The sequence below is a fragment of the Hemitrygon akajei genome, chromosome 7, assembly GCF_048418815.1.
Source record: "Hemitrygon akajei chromosome 7, sHemAka1.3, whole genome shotgun sequence".
NCBI lineage: Eukaryota > Metazoa > Chordata > Chondrichthyes > Myliobatiformes > Dasyatidae > Hemitrygon > Hemitrygon akajei.
The window spans coordinates 169,878,783-169,899,252 of NC_133130.1; the positions used below are offsets into that span (position 1 = coordinate 169,878,783).

The window sequence follows — 20,470 nt, forward strand, 5'->3', positions numbered from 1 at the left end:
AGAACTGTTAATAGATATCCTCGTGTAGCTTTCATTTTTGTCCCTGTCACATTACCATTAACAAGCACAAATGACTATCACTAATGACTAAGATTTATCACCACTCATGGCCCTTAATCACACTTTCATGATTGAATGATTGGTTGTCCGTTGTATCCAACCATGACAGATTTAGAACTAGAATATCAAAGCAAGGATATAATGTTGAAACTTTATAAAGCACTGGTGAGGTCACACTTGGCATTGTGAGCAGTTTTGGTCCCCTAACCCAAGGAAGGATGCATTGACATTAGAATGGATTGAAAGGAGGATCACACAAATGACTCCAGGATTGAATGACTTGTCATATGAAGAGCGTTTGGTGATTCAGGGCTGTATTCACTAGAATTCAGAAGAATGAGTGATGACATTATTGAAACCTATTGAATGTTGAAAGGCTTTGATAGAGTGGATGTGGAGAGGATGTTTCCTTTGGTGATGGAGTCTAAGACCAGAGGGCACAGCCTCAGAATAGAGGGGCATCTTTTTAGAATGGACAGGGGTGGAAATTCTTCAGCCAGACAGTGGTGAATGTGTGGAATTTATTGCCACAGGCAACTGTGGAAGCCAAGTCGCTTGGTATATTTAAGGCAGAGTTTGATAGATTATTGTTTAGTCAGGGCAGAAAGGGATACAAGGAGAAGGCAGGGGATTGGGGCTGAGAAGGAAAATGGATCAGCTATGATGAAATGGCCAATTGGACTTAATGAGTCAAATGGCCTAATTCTGCTCCAATATCTTATGGTCTTCTGGCCTTTTTTCTGATGATGGAACTCCTTGGCTGGAGAGACTTGTCCATTCTCCAAACCCTGGTACACCAGTCCCGTCCTAACGTTCAGAGTATATTCTATCTGTACTTATTCCAAACCCTGGTACACCAGTCCCATCCTCACGTTCAGAGTATATTCTATCTGTACTTATTCCAAACCCTGGTACACCAGTCCCATCCACACGTTCAGAGTATATTCTATCTGTACTTATTCCAAACCCTGGTACACCAGTCCGGTCCTCAACGTTCAGAGTATATTCTATCTGTACTTATTCCAAACCCTGGTATACCAGTCCCATCCTCAACGTTCAGAGTATATTCTATCTGTACTTATTTCCTATTCAATGATTTGGCCTTGAATGTTGGCTTGAGCGATTACTGTTCCTTGGGTAGCACATCCTGAATCTGGGTGCCCAGTACAAGAAGCTTGAGATATGCAGAAGCTAATGATTGTCTGACAATGACAAATTTGTGCAGTTTCGGATGATGTGAACTGTCCCCCTGTACGGAGGAGTATTTTTTAAAGTGGAAAAGCCATTGCTCTGGGGCAATTCCAGCACCTCACCCTCAGAAACCTGGCTCCTGTGATACGAGTGTTCATCACAATTAGGGTCTTCCTGAGCTGCCAAGGATGACCGTGACTTCTTCTGTGCCTGATCATGCTCTTTGCTCTCCGCGAGGCATTACAGAACTGTTCTTCCCGACCCTTGAGTTGCACGGTCGATCTCATCCACCCGGTCCGCCAAAGCTGACTTTGCATGCATGTCCTGTCTCTACGGGATAAAGTCCCACCAGCCAGCCTCTCTTGGTCATGAACCAATCTGAATTCCAGTGCGATAGAAGCTCCTTGAGACTAGTTGCACATGCTTTCTGTCTTTTAATCAAAGACCCCACCCACTCCAAATATTCTCTTTTCTCCCCCCGGCAGCATAGAGAATATTTGGAGTGCGTGTGTCTTTGATTATTTTATTTAGAGATACAGCAGGGTAACAGGATTTTCCGGCCCAACATACCCACACCGCCCAATTACACCCATGTGACCAATTAACTTACCATACATTTTGAGACGGTGCCACACATGAGGGTGCTTACCAAGTTAGGAACCCATAGAATAACAGGAAAGTTACTGGCATGGTGCGAGCATTGGCTGATTGGTAGGAGACAGTGAGTGGGAATGAAAGGACCTTTTCTGGTTGGCTGCCAGTGACTAGTGATTTTCCACAGGGGTTGGTGTTGGGATCGCTTCTTTTTATGCTGTATATCAATGATTTAAATGATGGAATAGATGGCTCTGTTACCAAGTTTGCAGATGATACGAAGATTATGGAGGGGCAGGTAGTGTTGAGGAAACAGGGAGGCTGCAGAAGGACTTCGACAGATTAGGAAAATTGGCAGGAGAGTGGCAAGTGAAATACAGTGTTGGAAAATGCATGGTCAAGCATTTGGTAGAAGAAATAAACGTGTAGACTATTTTCTAAATGAGGAGTAAGTCCAAATCTCTGCAATGCAAAGGGACTTGGGAGTCTTTGTGCAGAACACCCTGAAGGTTAACTTGTAGGTAGAGTCGGTGGTGAGGAAGGCAAATGCCATGTTAGCATTCAGTTCAAGTCTAGAATACAAGAACAGGGATGTGACGCTGAGGCTTTATAAGGCACTGGTGAGGCCTCGCCTTGAGTATGTGAACAGATTTTGGACCCTCATCTGAGAAAGGATGTGCTGGCATCGGAGAGGGTCCAGAGGAGGGTCACAAGGATGATTCGTGGAATAAAAGGGTTATCATACAATGAATGTTTGATAGCTTTGGGCTTGTGCTTGCTGGGATTTAGATGGATGGGGGGGATCTCATTGAAACCTTTCGAATGTTGAAAGGCCTAGACAGAGTAGATGTGGAAAGGATGTTTCCCATGGTAAGGGAGTCTAGGGCAAGAGGGCACAGCCTCAGGATAGAAGGGTGTCTATTTAAAACAGAGATGTGGAGAAATTTCTTTAGCCAAAGGGTGGTGAATTTGTGGAATTTATTACCACAGGCAGCTGTGGAGGCCAGGTTGTTCGGTGTATTTAAGGCAAAGCTTGATAGGTTCTTGATTGGACATGGCATCAGGTTACAGGGAGAAAGCCAGGGAGTGGGGCTGACGAGGGGAGAAAAGGATTAGCCATGACTGAATAGTGAAGCAGACTCGATGGGCCAAACGGCCTAATTCTGCTCCTATGTCTTATGGTCTTATGATCTTATTATTGGACTGTGGGAGGAAATTGGAGCACCCGTGGGAAACACACATGGTCAGGTGAAAACGTACAAACTCCTACAGATAATGGTGAGAATACAACACGGATCGCTGGCACTTGAACAGCATTACGCTAAGCGCTACGCTATTCTTCTTAACCACCCTATCGACCTGTGTAGCCGCTTCTGACCCTGAACAGTACAGATAGAGGGGGAGCTTGCTACATGGGCAACTTGCTCTCCAAATCATACATCCCAGACTTGAGTATCTAGACAGCTAGGACACCACATCAATGGCCAGCCCTGACTGACATAGGCCTCACGAGATAGAGTAGGCCGACGGTATCTTTTTCCCCGGGTTGAAATGTCTAATACCAGAGGGAAGGCATTTGACATGAGAGGGGGTAATTTCAGAGGGGATGTGAGGGGCAAGTTTTGTAGTGGGTGCCTGGAATGTGCTGCCTGGGGTGGTGGTAAAGACGTTCGGATGGACACAGATAGACTCATTAAAGTGAGGAAAATGGAAGCATTTGGACATTGTGTATACAGAAGAGATTAGTTGGCCGTTTGATTACTAATTTAATTAGATCAGCACCACATTGTGAGCAGAAGGACCAGTCCCTGTACAGTAATGGTTGATATTCTAAGAGAGTTCAAAGCCCACTTCTATGGTTCAGACAGGAAATTATCAATGCATTACTGGGGGAGTATTTCACTGTTGGTGGTATTGCATTAGGATGAGCTATTAAACTAAATGTCCAGAATTTAGCCACAACGACTGTGAAGAAATGGAAAAATAATTCTGGTTCAGGATGGTGTGTGACTTAGAGAGGAGTCTACAGAATGGCGGTATGTCACCAAAAACACTTGAAAATTTCTACAGATGTACCATGGAGAGTATTGTAACTGGCTGCATGTCTGTCCGGTAAAGGGGGTGGGGTGGGGGTGGGGGGGGGAGTGGGAAGGCTACAGCACAGGATCGAAGGAAGCTGCAGAGAGTTGTAAAATTAGTCTGCTCCATCATGGGCACTGGCCCCCATAGTATCCAGGACATCTTCAAAGAGAGGTGCCTCAAAAAGGCGGTCCATCACCCAGGACGTGCCCTCTTCTCATTGCTACCATCAGGGAGGAGGTACAAGAGCCTGAATGCACACACTCAGCAGTTCAGAAACAGCTTCTTCCCCTCTGCTGTACAATTCTGAATGGACATTGAACACTACCTCACTACTATTTTATTTCTATTTTTGTACTACTTATTTAATTTAACTCTTTAATATACTTACTGTAATGCACAGTTTTTTTCTTTCTATTATCATGTGTGCAATGTACTCTTGCCGCAAATTTAACAAGATTCAAGATACATGCCAGTAATACTAAACCTAATTCTGAATCTAGCAACGCACACAAAATGCTGGAGGAACTCTGCAGGCCAGGCAGCATCTGTGGAAAAGAGTATAGTCAATGTTTTGGGCCCAGACCCTTCCTGCTGAAGGATCTCAGCCTGAAACGTCAACTGTACTTATTTCCATAGATGCTGCCTGGCCTGCTGAGTCCCTCCAGCATTTTGTGTGCGTTGCTTGGATTTCCAACATCTGCAGACTTCCTCTTGTTTCTGACTCGGATAATTTCACTTCAGTATTCACCAGTGTGAGGGACCACAATGTTTGTGAAGACTGGGTGAAACAGGCTGATATCCTCCAACACGTTGATGTTAAGAAAAAGAATGTGCTGGAACTTTTGGAAAACATTAGACTGGGGCCACATGGAAAATACCCCAGGTTACTCGGGGAAGCGAGGGAAGAGATTGCTGCGCCATTCGCGATGATCTCTGCCTCCTCATTGGCCACTGGAGTAATATCAGATGAGCGGAGGGTTATTCCTTTGCTCAAGATTCCAGAGGTATCAGTGCCACTATTGGAGCAAAGTTGGAATTGGAATTGGTTTATTATTGTCACAGGTACCGAGGTACAGTGAAAAGCTGGCCCTGTAAAATGTTCATAATGATCGAGCGCTCATCATTACAGAAAAGAGATATCAGTCGAATGGATAGTCTGTGCCTTCTTCCCAGGCAAAAATGGCAAATATGAAAGGGTCTAACTTCAAGCTGTTTGGAAGAAAGTAAACAGGGTAGGAAAATCAGAGGTAAATTTTTTATACAGAGAATTATTGGTGGGAAATAGAGAGCGGCAGGAATGAAAGGGTTAACATATGAGGAGCGTTTGATCGCTCTGGGTCTGTACTCGCTGGAGTTTAGAAAAATAGGTGGGCAGTGGGGGAAAACTCATTGAAACCTATCAAATATTGAAAGGCCTAGGTAGAGTGGGTATGGAGAGGGTATTTTCTATAGTGGAGGGGTCTAAGACCAGAGGGCACAGCCTCAGAATAGAAGGATGACCGTTTAGAACAGAGATGAGGAGGAATTTCTTTAGCCAGAACGTAGCGACTCTGTGGAATTCATTGCCACAGAGGGCTGTGGAGGCCAAGTCACTGAATGTATTTACATTTAAAGCTGAGGTTGATAGGTTCTTGATTAGTCAGGACGTCAAAGGTTACAGGGAGAAGGCAGGAGAATGGGGTTGTGAGGGATGATAAACCAGCCATGATAGAATGGCAGAGCAGCCTTATTCTGCTCCTATGTCTTATGGTCTTAAGGGTGCGTGGAATGCCCTGTCTGGGGTGGTAGAGGCAACACATTAAGGCTATTTAAAGGACTCTTAGATAGGCAGATAGATGAAAGAAAAGTGGAGACTACATGGAGGGAAGAGTTGATTTTAGAGTAGGTTAAAAGATTGGCACAACATTGTGGGCCAAAGAACCTGCATTGTGCTGTAATGTTCAACCTATGAAATCATTTACGTGAGGCAGTAGGGGATAAAATCTCTAAATACATTAACAAAATCAATCAATAGATAGAAATAATTAAATAACCAAATCAGTAAATATATACAGTTAGATAGGTAGAAAAATAGATAGATGGACAGACAGATAGAGAGAAAGACTGAGAGGGAGAAATCGATCAATAAATAGATGGATAGAGAGATGGAGGGAGAGAAACAGATAAATAGTTGGAGAGATAGTAAATAGTTAGCTGGATAGATACATAATAAATGAATGAATGCAGAAGCTATTCTAGCCTTGGATATCGAGCTGGCTTTGGTTATAGATCTTCCGCAGAAGCATTTTGCACTGTCGTACTCCTTTTGGAAAGATTACAACCCCGTGAAATAAATCCAACTTCTAAAAAGACTTTCTGACGTGATACTCTTTCCTGCTCTAGATGCTCTTCAATGGCCCATCAAGTACTCTTTCAGTGAATAACTGTGTGTGTGTAATTTGATAAAAAGCTACTGGCACCTGCTGTTGTTGGGGTAATGGATTCCAAGTGTTGTTTTCTCAAACATTGAATCAATGCCATAAAAATCATGTTAATTGGAGAGAGGTTGGGATCATTATCGCTGTATTCCCATTTATTCTACAGCAATTGAATCACCCCAACATAATTAAGTACTTGGACTCGTTCATTGAGAACAATGAGCTGAATATTGCACTGGAATTGGCAGATGCTGGTGATCTCTCACAGATGATTAAGGTAAGGAGTGAAAGATCTTTTACTATCAAGATTTAAAATTATCCCTGGGGCTTCTCAACAAGAGGGACAAGGCTACCAATTGGTCGCTCAGTTTAACATAAGACATGACATGGGAGCAGAGTTAGGCCATTAGGCCCATTAAGTCCATGCCGGCAGCCAGCAGTATAGTGAGTATGTCCTGAAGAAGAGTCTCAATCACAAAACATTGACTGTTTATTCCCCTCCAGAGATGCTGCCTGACCTGCTGAGTTCCTCCAGCATTTTGTTCATGTTCAAGTTCAAGTTTATTGTCATCTGGCTGTATAAATGTACAACCAATTGAAACAACGTTCCTCTGGCCAACACACACAAAAGGCCAGGCAGCATCTATGGAAAAGAGTAAACAGTTGACGTTTCAGGCCCAGACCCTTCTTCGTAACTGGAGAAACAAAGATGAGAGTTGGAGTAAGAAGGTGGGGGGAGGGAGGAAGAAGCACAAGGAGGCAGTTGATAGGAGAAATTGGGGGAGGGGAAGGGGTGGTTAAGAGCTGGGAAGTTGATTGTTGAAAGAAAGAAGGGCTGGAGAAGGGGAATCTGATAGGAGAGAACAGAAGGTCATGGTAGAAAGGGATGGGGAGGGGCCCAGAGGGAGGTGATGGGCAGGTAAGGTGAGAGGTGAGAGAGGGAATAGGGAATGGGAATGATGATGGGGGCATTACCAGAAGTTTTAGAAATCGATGTTCATACCATCAGGTTGGAGGCTACCCAAATGAAGTGGAAGGAGTTGCTCCTCCAATCTGAGTGTGGCCTCATCGCGACAGCAGAAGACCTATTGCGACGTGGACTGGCATATCGGATTGACATGTTGCTTGTGATGAAATGCTCCTCTGAACCACAGTGCACCCACAAAACATTATCACACACAGCATTTAAACAACAATATTTCCACAAATAAGTTAATAAAATATAATTCAAAGTGCACGTAGTAAGGTGCAGCACAGGTAAACAGTAACCAGCTCGCTGTCCTGGTGACGAGACCTCGGTGGTGGCAGGGTATTCATTAGTCTCACAGCCCGAGGGAAGAAGCTGTTACCCAGTCTGGCAGCCTAGTCCTGATGCTCCCGTACCTTATTTCTGACGGTAGTGGGTCAAAGAGATTGTGGGATGTTTGTGTTACTTTGGATTTCCAGCATCCACAGAGTCTCTTGTGTTTATGAGAAGGTTACCTCACAAGATCACAGTCGTCTATGAAGCTTCAGGTTAGGTGAGGGATGCTGCCATGCTATAGATTAAGAGATAACCATATATTCGACTGTGACCGTAAGTTGTGGTATATAGAGACTTCGTAGTGTGAGGAGTTTGGTGTTGGAGAACGGAGTGTCTGGGTGATGCACCATCAATAACTCACTCTGAGACGTAAAGGCGAGATATCGGCTTTTATTGACCGGAAGAAGGAACAAGCAGTGAGTGACCACCATACTACATCCTGGAGAATGAGGCCGGGCTCAGACCTCCATCACCTTTATACAGGGGTCTGTGGGAGGAGCCACAGGAGCAGTCATCAGGGGGTGTGTCCAGACAGGTATATGTAGTTCACCACATTCACCTCCCCCTTTGTTTTAAAAAGAGTCCCCATGGGGCGAAGTTTCTTACAAGTATATTTACGGGTTAAGTCTATCAGGTGGTCGAATCTGTCACTGCGATCTACGTAGCACCGGCTGTGATTGCACAGGTGCCGGTGGTGATTGCACCGGAGACGGTGGTGGTGATTGCACAGGTGCCGGTGGTGGTGATTGCACAGGTGCTGGTGGTGATTGCACAGGTGCTGGTGGTGATTGCACAGGTGCCGGTGGTGATTGCACCGGAGACGGTGGTGGTGATTGCACAGGTGCTGGTGGTGGTGATTGCACAGGTGCCGGTGGTGGTGATTGCACAGGTGCTGGTGGTGATTGCACAGGTGCTGGTGGTGATTGCACAGGTGCTGGTGGTGGTGATTGCACAGGTGCCGGTGGTGATTGCACCGGAGACGGTGGTGGTGATTGCACAGGTGCTGGTGGTGGTGATTGCACAGGTGCTGATGGTGGTGATTGCACAGGTGCCGGTGGTGATTGCACAGGTGCCGGAGGTGGTGATTGCACAGGTGCCGGTGGTGATTGCACCGGAGACGGTGGTTGTGCTGGTTCCGGCCTGACTGGAGGTGTCAGCCCACTAGGCGTCAGTGATCCCTCACGCGTGTGCGAAGCACCTGGAATATACGTGTACGAGACTCCCGGTATATGAGTGTCGTGAGGAGTCTGTGTAGGGCTTGGTGTGCGCTGTGTCACCTCGGGTACAGGGTTCATAGTTACCGTGGAGTGTTCGGGGTAGTGGTCTGCTGCTCCTGTGTGCGCTAGGTCGCGGACGGAGACCGTGTCCTCCCGCCCATCAGGTAAGACCACGTAGGCATACTGGGGGTTTGCATGTAGAAGGTGAACCCTCTCGACCAGGAGTATTTATTACTCCTCACATGTTTCCGGAGCAGCACTGGCCCTGGGGACGTCAGCCAAACTGGTAGGGTGGTCCCAGTGACAGACTTCCTGGGAAAAGAGAATAGGCGTTCGTGAGGGGTGGCATTGGTGGACGTACATAACAGGGAGCGGATAGAGTGGAGTGCCTCAGGGAGGACCTCCTGCCATCGAGAGACCGGCAACCCTTTTGACTTAAGGGCTAAAAGTGTGGCCTTCCACACTGTGGCATTCTCCCTCTCCACCTGTCCATTTCCCCGGGGATTATAGCTCGTGGTCCGACTAGTAGCAATGCCCCTAACCAGCAGGTACTGGGGCAGCTCGTCACTCATAAAGGAGGACCCTCTATCACTGTGGACATAGCAGGGATATCCGAACAGAGTGAAGAGCTGGCGCAGGGCTTTTATGACGGACGTGGTAGTGGTGTCGGGGCAGGGAATGGCAAAGGGGAACCGCGAGTACTCGTCGATTATATTGAGAAAATAGACATTGCGGTCAGTGGAGGGAAGGGGGCCCTTAAAGTCAACACTCAGTCGCTCAAAAGGGCGGGTGGCCTTGACAAATTGCGCCGTTTCAGGACGGTAGAAGTGCGGTTTGCACTCAGCGCAGATTTGGCAGTTCCTGGTCATCGTCCTGATGTCCTCCAGGGAGTAAGGCAGGTTCCGGGCTTTCACGAAATGGTAAAATCTGGTGACCCCCGGATGGCAAAGATGTGCATGAAGGGCGTATAGCTGGTCGAGCTGTGCGCTAGCACACGTTCCCCGGGATAGGGCATCAGGGGGCTCATTGAGTCTGCCAGGCCGGTACAGGATATCATAGTTGTAGAGTTCTATTCTCCACCGCAAAATTTTATCATTTTTGATTTTGCCCCGCTGTTGGTTGCTGAACATGAACGCAACCGAGTGCTGGTCGGTCAGCAAGTTGAACCTTTTGCCGGCGAGATAGTGCCTCCAGTACCTAAACCACTATGGCCTGGGCTTCTTTCTCCACCGCGGAGTGCCGAATTTCAGAGCCTTGAAGGGTACGAGAAAAGTATGCTACTGGCCTGCCTTCCTGATTGAGGGTAGCGGCAAGCGCGAAGTCGGAGGCGTCACTCTCTACTTGGAAGGGAAAGGTCTCGTCCACCGCAGGCCTCAGCAGAGAGGGGAAAAGTGGTAGACTTGACCAGGGGGCAGGCCTTGTCTGTGTAATGGGGGACCCATTGGGCGTAATAGGAAAAAAAACCCAGGCACTGTCTGAGGGCTTTGAGGGTGGTGGGAAGAGGGAGTTCTAACAGGGGGCGCATACGGTCGGGATCAGGGCCAATGACCCCGTTCTCCACGACATACCCAAGGATAGCGAGTCGGGTGGTTCTGAACACACACTTGTCCCTGTTATAAGTAAGGTTCAGAGCTTCGGCCACTTGGAAAAATCTTTGGAGGTTGGCATCGTGATCCGACCAGTCGCGACCACAGATGGTGATGTTATCCAGATATGAGAACATGGCCTTCAGTTGGCACTGGTCCACCATCCGGTCCATTTTCCTCTGGAAGACCGAGACACCATTTGTGACACCAAATGGGACGCGCAGGAAGTGATAGAGCCTGCCGCCCACCTCGAAGGCGGTGTAGGGGCGGTCCTCTGGGTGGATGGGGAGCTGGTGATAAGCGGATTTCAGATCTATTGTCGAGTACACCTTGTACTGAGCTATCTGGTTGACCATATCCGCGATGCGGGGTAGGGGGTACGCGTCAAGCTGCGTGAACCTATTGATGGTCTGGCTATAGTCCACGACCATCCTATTTTTCTGCCCGGTCCGAACAACAACCACCTGGGACCTCCAAGGGCTTGTGCTTGGCTCAATGATCCCCTCCCCGAGCAGCCGCTGCACTTCTGACTTAATGAAGGCCCTGTCCCCTGCGCTGTACCTCCTGCTTTTAGTTGCCACAGGTTTACAGTCGGGGGTTAGGTTGGCGAACAGCAGTGGGGGAGGGATCTTGAGGGTGGAGAGGCTGCAAGTGGTGTCAGTAGCGCAGCTGTCGGCATGGTGCTGGGTGGGATGTGTGGGTCGGTGTGTGTGTGTGGTCAGTAGCGGGGTATATGGCGAAGTCCCACCAAATTGAGGATTCCTGACAGTGAGTGGTGGGAGGGGCCTGTCATATGCCATAGTCACACTTTCGAGGTGGCTCTGGAAGTCCAGCCCCAATAGCACAGGCGCGCACAGTCGAGGCATGACCAGTAACGCAAAGTCCCGATATTCTGTGCCCTGCACCACCAATGTTGCTACACAACCCACCCGGATGTCTGTGGAATACGACCCAGAAGCCAAGGTGACCCTCTGACTTACCGGCCATGTCACGAGTCCACAGCGTTGCACTGTGTCCGGGTCAATAAAATTCTCAGTGCTGCCCGTGTCAAACAGGCAGCTAGTCCTGTGCCCCTCCACCAGGATGTCCATCATTGACCTTGCGAGCTGGTGTGGGGCACTTTGGTCGAGGGTTACGGTGGCCAGAGTTGAACTGCTGTCTTGGTGCCTGGTAAGCATCAGTGGGTCGGGGGCGGGGCATGTTGACGCCGACAAAGATGGCTGCCCACATCCGGGCATGCAAGATGGCGGCCCCCACGTCTCACGCGCAGCGCTGCTCGACCCCGCTTGCGGTTTAGACTTACAGACCTTGGCGAAATGGCCCTTCTTCCCGCAGCTGGAGCAGGTCTCTTCTCGGGCCGGGCAGCGTTTTCGGGGGTGCTTTTCGAGTCCGCAGAAGTAACACAGCTCGGGCTTTCGCCTGGCCGCAGCTGTGGTCGGGTTCAGGGAGTTCGTGGAATCGCGACTGGCAGCGGCGTTGGCGGATTCGCTCGCGGGAACTGGTGGCGGCGGGGTCTGAGGTGTCCACGGAACCGGCAGGGGATCGCACGGCTGGACAGCATCAGCGTTGTGCAGAGCAGCCTCCAGCGTGTCGGCCGTCTCGATCGCCGAGCGTAAGGGAAGATCGGCATTTTCCAGCAGCCGCTGGCGCACGTACACTGACCGAATTCCTGTCACAAAGGCGTCTCGTACTAGCAGCTCCACATGCTGTTCCGCCATGAGCGTTTTGCAGTCACAAGTTCGGACGAGCGTCTGTAGGGCTCAGAGAAACTGGGCGTACGACTCTGCAGGCCGCTGTCAGCACGTAGCTAAATGATGTCTTGTGTAGACGGTGTTCACCGGCCACAGGTACTGTCTTTTGAGGGCGTCCAGTGCCCCTTGGTAGGTTGGCAGGTCTCTGATAAGTGAGTAAACTTTCGGGGTGACCTTCGAGAGGAGAATTCGATGCATAACAGTGGGTTCAGTTGCACTAACCAAGTATGATTGGAAGCATGCAAGCCAGAGTTCAAAGGCAAGAGCTGCTTCAGGGTCTTGGGGGTCCAAATCCAATCTTTCCGGACATAAAATGGTTTCCATGTTTTAAAACTTCCAGTCAATAAAATTGATGCACCATCAATAACTCTCTCTGAGACGTAAAGGCGAGATATCGGCTTTTATTGTCTGGAAGAAGGAACAAGCAGTGAGTGACCACCATACTACATCCTGGAGACAGAGAGGCCGGGCTCAGACCTCCATCACCTTTATACAGGGGTCTGTGGGAGGAGCCACAGGAGCAGTCATCAGGGGGCGTGTCCAGACAGGTATATGTAGTTCACCACACTGGGTAACCAGCTGATGGAGTCCAGGTGGTTTTGGGTTGCAGTCAGTCTGAGAAATCAATTGACTAACCAAATGTATTTGAGGCACAGACTTGGAAGGGATTGACTTTTCACATTTTGCAAATGAAGATGCAGAAATAAAGCCCCTGAAGACCAGTTTAATAAATCAGCTTTTAAAAATTTGTTTCACTGATAGAACACCACAGTTGCAATATTTGTCAGGGATTCCCCTGGAGGCAAGCCATTTTAATTCCACTTCACATTCCCACACCGACGAGTCTATTCACGGTCTCCTCATCCGCCAAGTTGAGTCTAGGTGCTGATTAGAGGAACAGTAGCTCATATTGCGCCTTGGTAAGTCTCCAATCTGATATCATGAATATCAGTTTCTCTAAGTTCTGCTAACCACTCCCCCATTGCCTCTTATCCGACCAACCCAACACCCCATCTCCTTCCCTTCCCCCAGCCTCTCCATCTGCCCATCACCCAACTCCTCCCTTTAGTGTGGCAACTAAAACCAGTCAACCAGTACCAACACGGACAATACAAATCATATCTATGTATAGAAGCTATCTTACATATTTCTATTTATTGTGATTTTTATTATTATTGTGTTTTTTTCTATGCTGCAACGGATCTGGAGTAACAATTATTTCTTTCTCCTTTACACTTGTTGACCGAAAATTACATTAAGCAACCTTGAACATTGAGTACTTACTCCTCCTGTAAGCGCCAAACTACATTATCTGATTATCTAGGCACCATACCTAGAGTAGCAAACTCACAAAATGCTGGAGGAACTCAACAGGTAGGCAGCCTCTAATGAGAGGAGTAGAGTTTCCAGGCAGAAACCCTTTCTCAGGACTCACCATATCTGCTATGATTTAGATGGAGAGTATTCTGGCCCACTCTCTCGAAGCTCCGCCGGTGTACGGCCGCACCGTGACTGAAATGCTCCCACGCACATAGCCTTTGTTGTCGTGCAGCACAAATTTCTTTTCTGTATTGTTAATATAATAAACATACCATAGCCTTCCCTTTGAAACCGTTTGGAGCTTCAATGTACTTACATTGTCAGTGTTTTGATTTTCATTCTGAATATTCATAGTATGCATTTTACAAACAAAAATCATCTAAGGTTCTGTGCAGTTTTCAGGCTTTGTAAAAATTTCCTGCTCAGGAATTGGATGGTCCATGCAGCTGTAAAAAAAAAAGCATTGCTCCCCATATTTCCACAAACCACTCCCCAGGTCCTATTGCTCACCTACACATTCGGGCCAACTTAGAGAGACACAAGTGACCACAGATGCCAGAACGTGCAGCGATGCACAAATACTGGAAGCACATATACTAAAACTGGAATGATACAGAGAAGATTAGCATGGCCCCTGCGCAAGGATGACATACAAATTTGTGTCCCATATTTTTGGGGGCCACAACGGTAGCGTAGCGGTTATCACGACCCTATTACAGCTCGGGATGATGGAGTTCAGAGCTTAATTCCAATGTCCTCTGGAAGCAAGTTTGTGTGTTCCTTCCTGTGTGCGCGTGGGTTTCCTTTTGGGCGCTCCGTCCTCCTCCCGCAGTCCAGAGGTGTACTGGTTAAATAGTCGCTGTAAGTTGTCCTGTAGTTAGGCTAGGGTTAAATCGGTGGGTTGCTGGGGCGACTGAGTGGGCCTGCAGGGCCTGTTCTGCGCTGTATCTCTAAATAGATAAAATCAATAAATAAATAAATAGATGGGTGGATGGATACATATATAGATAAATGAACCAATAAATAGATAAATAAATAGACAAACTCAGAGAGGTCAGGTAGCATCTGTGGGAGGAAAATAGGTCAACTGAGAGCAGCCATTTTGATAAACCCCTCTGTGGGCAGCCATTTTGATGTAGCCCTTTGTGGGATCTTGCTCTGTCCAATTTTCTTTTCACTTTACAATTCACTGCCTACAATTCACAACTATTTCACTGGTTGTAATAGCCCGAAAGGTTGGGAGACACACAAGGGCAGTGAGAAATCTTCACAGGTTAACATACTTTGCAAGAAATATGACTTGCTTATCCAGCGAAATTTGCCCAGAATAAACATAACTCCATTATCAAGTAACAACTGCACACAACAAACGCTTTGTCAAAATTCCTTCAATGATATTGTGTCTTTTTAATGAATTATTTATGGAGGGATTACAGACAAGTACTCAGGGGACATGAGTGCATAAACCAAATGAGAAATCGGACTCCCTTTTAGTTAAATGTCAGCTGATTTAAATAACTATTCCATTGTGAGTATTGAACCGACTCAGGGCAGATGAAAGATAAACAAGGGGAGAGAGAAAAAAGAAAGCACTTCAGTTTAGAATTGAACTAATAATTAGCATTGCAATTACCCATGCAAGCAGGGTAGATAGGAGGTAATAACAAGCATGAGGGTTGCCTTCTTCCTATAATTGTACACATACAACTTTGTGGATGTAAGATGTTAATAAATATTCGATTTACTTATTTCAGCATTGTAAATTATCTGCATGAGCTCAAAGCTGTGCTCTGCAATATTAATAAGGAATGCATTCAAATAAACGGGTTAACACAACTGTTAATGGCAAAGTGTGAGCTTGTTTCCCAAAAGACCGGGTGTAATCTGATCCCCGTAGTGGAGAAAGGAGCATCTCTCAGACATGTCCTTGCCCTGAGCAGCAATAGCTTTTGGGGAGGGAGTTTCAGGATTTAGACCCAAGCAACAATGAAGGGCCAGGTGACGGTGTTTGATTTACTTCCTTATTTAGAGAACGAGCACAGTAACATGCTCTTCTGGTCCGACAAACTTGTGCTGTAAAATTACACCCATGTGACCAATGAACTGACTAACCTATGCACCTTTGGAATGTGGGAGGAAACCGGATCACCCGGAGGAAACCCACACAGTCATGGGGAGAATGTACAAACTCCTTACAGACAGCGACGGGAGTTGGTGATGTAAAGCGCTATGCTAACGTGCTGCCTTACAAGATTTAAGTTTAATTTGACGCATGTGCCTCGAAAGCTACAGCGAAGGGCTTTGTGCGCATAAGCAACCAACACGGCCGAGTGGAGTATTGAGGGCAGCCCGCAAGAGTCGCCACGCATTCCGGCGCCAACATAGCGTACCCACAATGCTTAGCAGAACAACACAGAACACAACAAGCCACAAACAGCAATAGGAGAAACAAGCCCCATTCATCCCTCCCACCCAGGCATACAGACACAGGGCTTTAGCCCCGGGATAGGCCTCCAGCTCGATTGTGTTTCAGACCCCGTGTTTGCCGTCTGTGTTTGAGACCCTGTGTTCCAGACGGTGTGGAACTTGGAAGGGAGCTTGTGGGTGGTGGCATTCACAGGAACTCTCTGCCCTTGGTGATAGATGTCACTGGTTTGGAAGTTGCTGTCAGAGTGTGTTTGTTGAGTGCGTGTCATCAGGTACCCACAGTCGACATTTTAGGGACTGCTCCTTCCCCTCTGCCATTAGGTTTAGCGCACTGTATGGCTAAATAAAAAATAAATCAAAGTTCATTGAAACAATCAGTGAAATATGTGATTTCCGTCAACACCCTAGGATGTGCTGGGGGCAGCCCGCTAGTCTCACTAATCAAACCCCTCACTATCTCTGCTCTCTTTTCTCATGGCTTTTTATATTTCTCATTGCAATTCATAGTGCTTCTTTTTACGCCTTGCAATTTACTGTTGCGGTGAAGCAACAAATCATCCCACTCAACCCCATACACCTGCTTTCTCGCCGTATCCTTTAATGCCCTGACTGATCAGGAAATGATCCACTTCCGCTGTAAATAAACCCACAGACCTGGCCTCCGCCAAATGAAGTGGTGGTGTCTGATGGTGATTGGGGGTGTGAAGGGGCGTATTAGTGGGTGGAGGTGTTGATCAGTCTTACTGCTTTTGAGTCTGGTGTTCTGGCGTGGATGCTGTGTAGCCTCCTCCCCGATGGGAGTGAGACAGACAGTCCATGAGCAACACGCTCAAAAGCTGGAGGAACTCGGCATCTATGGAAGACAGCAAGCAGCAGATGAAGACTTCTCATCTTTTCTCCAGTCCTGATGAAGGGTCTCGGCCCGAAACATTGACTGTTCTCTCTTTTCCTGGCCTGCCGAGTTCCTCCAGCATCTGGTGTGTGTTGCTTGGATTCCTAGTACCAGGAGATTTTCTCGCGTTAGCCCGTGAGCGGGGTGGGTGGGATCCCTCATGATGTTCCCGGCACCTTTCTGTATCTGTGTCCTTGATGGTGGGCAGGCCACGGGTAATGTCATCAGTGACTGCCCGTCCCTAACTACGTGTGGCTATGTTCTCTTCTGGAACTACGCGCAGCTGCTAGGAGAGGCAGGGAGGGAGGAAAGGCGCTAGCTTTGCTGTTGTTCGGCCGTTGCTGCTACTGCTCATGCTGTTTAGCTGACCATGACGGACAAACTGTATTAGCGTCACTTGCAGGCTGCCCCCAGCACAGCCTTAGGTTGTGTTGTAGTTAACTCGGGTGATATGTTTCACAGCGCACTTTGAGATACATGTATTTTATTTATTTAAAGCAGGGCTCCACTGACCCCTCAGTTAATGGTTGGGGTCCATGGCATAAAAAAGGTTTGGAATCCCTCACCTAGAGATTCTGCACAGTAACAGGCCCTTCCGATGCAGTGAGCCCGGCCCACTCAGTTACACCCACGGGACCAATTAACCTACTAACCTGTACTTCTTTAGAACGTGGGAGGAAACCTACGTGGCCACGGGGAAAATGTACGGACTCCTTGCACGACTGAACGGGCGTCACCAGTGCTGTAATAGTGTTACACTATCTGCTAAACTACCGTGACACCCCAATCGTGAGCCTGGATCTCACACTCATCAGACTCACAGGCTGCCTGACCTGTTCTGGTATTGGTGCTTTTTCCAGTGCAGGGATGTGAGTGAGATTGGTTAGAATTTTTGAATTGGGTGTACCACAAGCAACGTGAATGAAGTTGTATTAAACCATCGATACGAGACAGCATCCGCTGTGCTCTGTGTCCTGGGCTTCCTGAATTGGGACTTGCACTCGAGTGTGTGAAGGCTCACGTTACCCATACCAGAGGAATCGTGAATAAACTTCCCCGAGTGTAACAGTCAGCATTTTCTGAGATGCTACATCGATTTTGGAAGAGTTCCTGCTGGACAAATTAAATGAGTCAGGCACACAGAGTCATGTGATCGTAGTAACAGGGCGATGGTTTTACAAGGGAAATGGATACTGTTTGGGCCCGGTTAGAGGGCCTCTAACACAGGGTGTCAAATATGGGTCTCAAGTACAGGCCGTAAATACTAGACCACAACTCAAGACCTCACGCACAGGGCTTCAGAGATAAGGTCTCGAAAACAGGGCCACAGTCACAGAGTCTCGAATATGGAGTCTCAAACACAGGGCCTCAAACGCAGTTCAGAAACACAGGCCTCAGACATAGCCCACAAAGATTGACATGAGCACCTAACTGAGGGATGTATCGGCAAGAGAATTCAATGACTATTGTTCATCATGAAAGCTTACAGAATGGCATTATCGGTGGCATTTAATCCAGGCGATGTAATCAAAGATATCATTCAATGTATTAACCATTGAAGTGGTAAGAAGAGGAGTATTAGTATCTCCTGGTAGGACAGAAATATATTTAAAATAGAGAGAGAGAGAGAAAACTTGTCTATGAGCAGAATTTCTTGGGGGGCTGCAGGTTAATAGATGCAAGTCGACTGATTTTAGAGCTGATAGATTTTAAGTTCAAGTTTATTGTCATTCAGCCGTGCCCCGTATACAGCTAAACGAAACAACGTTCCTCAGGGACCAAGATGCAAAACACAGTACGTGTATCACATACAGCATATAAAATAATATTAACACAATGATATTAACAGATATAAAAGTATCCTGTAGATGTACAAGTTGACATAAAGTGCACTTATGACATATAGTTTTACTGTTACCAGTTATTCTCAATTACTGGACGGTTAATGTTGGTCAACACAGTTACACAGGGATGGGTTTTCACACTGAAATCGCCACCACAGTGAACTTTAACCTGGGGGGGATTGGGAAGGAGTTAAATGCTAATACAAGTATGAATAATGCTTTTTGTTATGCAACCTTTCAGCAGACATCGCTAGAACGCCGTTTGCTTTGGAGTCATCGTGGCCCGGGCCGAGCCTCAGCCTCATTGTTTATGCCTTCATCTTTTATTCATTGTTTCCACAGTACTTCAAAAAGCAAAAGCGGCTTATTCCAGAAAGAACAATATGGAAATATTTTGTGCAGCTATGCAGCGCAGTGGAGCACATGCACTCCCGGAGGGTGATGCACAGAGGTAAACACAGAGAGACGTAACACTCACTGTTCGATGGTGGAAAACAGAGGGAAGCTCAGTGGCAGCAAATACAAACCAGAGAAAGTGTGTGTGAGTGTGATTGTGTGTCTGTGTGTGTGAGTGTGACTCTGTGTGTGTGTGCGCGCGCGTGAGTGTGACTCTGTGTGTGTGTGTGTGTGAGAGTGTGTGTGTGTGAGTGTGACTGTGTGTGTGTGCGTGAGTGTGACTCTGTGTGTGTGTGTGTGAGAGAGTGAGTGTGAGTGTGTGAGTGTGACTCTGTGTGTGTGTGTGTGAGAGAGTGAGTGTGAGTGTGTGAGTGTGATTGTGTGTGTGTGACTCTGTGAGTGTGAGTGTGTGTGTGACTGTGTGTGTGTGATTGTGTGTGTGAGTGTGTGTCTCTCTGTGTGTGTGACTGTGTGTGTGACTGTGTGTGTGTGTCAGTGTGTGTGAGTGTGAGTGTGATTGTGTGTGACTGTGTGTGTGTGTGTGTGTGTGTGAGTGTGATTGTGTGTGTGTGTGTGAGTGTGACTGTGTGTGTGTGTGTGATTGTGTGTGTCTGTGACTGTGTGTGTGTGTGTGTGTAGGGGGGGGATATACGTTAGAATCAAGTGACTACGTTAGAATCAAGATTCAAGATTGCTTAATGTAATTTCCAGTACACTAGTGTAAAGGAGAACTAAATAATTGTTACTCCCGTTCTGATGCAGCACAAAAAACAAAATAAGATAAAGAAAACAATAATTTTAAAAAACACATAATTATAAATAACTGAGATAGTTTATATACTTTACATAGATTGATTGTGTGTCCATAAAGTGACGTTGGGCACAGGAGTGTCTGTACACAAGGTGACTCTGACAGGAAATGATAAAGTAGTGGTTGGGGGTGTGGAGGAGTGGATCAGTGGGTGGAGGTGTTGATCAGCCTTACTGCTTGGGGAAAGTAACTGTTTTTGAGTAAGTAATTGTTTTTTGAGTCTGGTGGTCCTGGTGTGGCTGCTACGTAGCCTCCTTCTTGATAGGAGTGGGACAAACAGTCGATGAACAGGGTGGGTGGGATCCTTCATGACGTTACTGACCCTTTGCCAGTGGGTAGGTTGGTGCCAATGATGCACTGGGTAGTTTTGACTACCCATTGTAGAGCTCTCTGCCTACCCTGGGAAAACAGACTGAGCCATCCACCCTACCTATGCCCCTCATGGCTCTGTAAACTTACCCCTCAGCCTGCTTGGCTCCAGGAAAAGCAATTTCAGTCCACCCTGCTCTCAGGACCTCTAGTGTTGGCAACATTCTGAAAATGCTGGAAATATTGAGCAAAACACACACACAAAATGCT

The 20,470-nt window shown here is 47.2% G+C and overlaps 1 protein-coding gene and 1 non-coding gene across 8 annotated transcripts in view; both read left to right on the forward strand.

Annotated features, from left to right (window-relative positions):
* The window catches only part of LOC140731168 (serine/threonine-protein kinase Nek6-like), a 164,436-nt gene that overhangs the window by 83,802 nt on the left and 60,164 nt on the right, over window positions 1-20,470 (forward strand). For all 7 annotated transcript variants that reach the window (XM_073052578.1, XM_073052582.1, XM_073052583.1 and 4 more), the window contains 2 exons: window positions 6,511-6,621; window positions 19,027-19,135. In XM_073052578.1, the coding sequence (XP_072908679.1) occupies window positions 6,511-6,621; window positions 19,027-19,135 (220 nt within the window). The remainder of the gene's footprint in view (window positions 1-6,510; window positions 6,622-19,026; window positions 19,136-20,470) is intronic.
* Window positions 14,092-14,195, forward strand: LOC140731310 (U6 spliceosomal RNA). Its single transcript, XR_012099785.1, has one exon. It is a non-coding gene; the product is annotated as a U6 spliceosomal RNA (small nuclear RNA).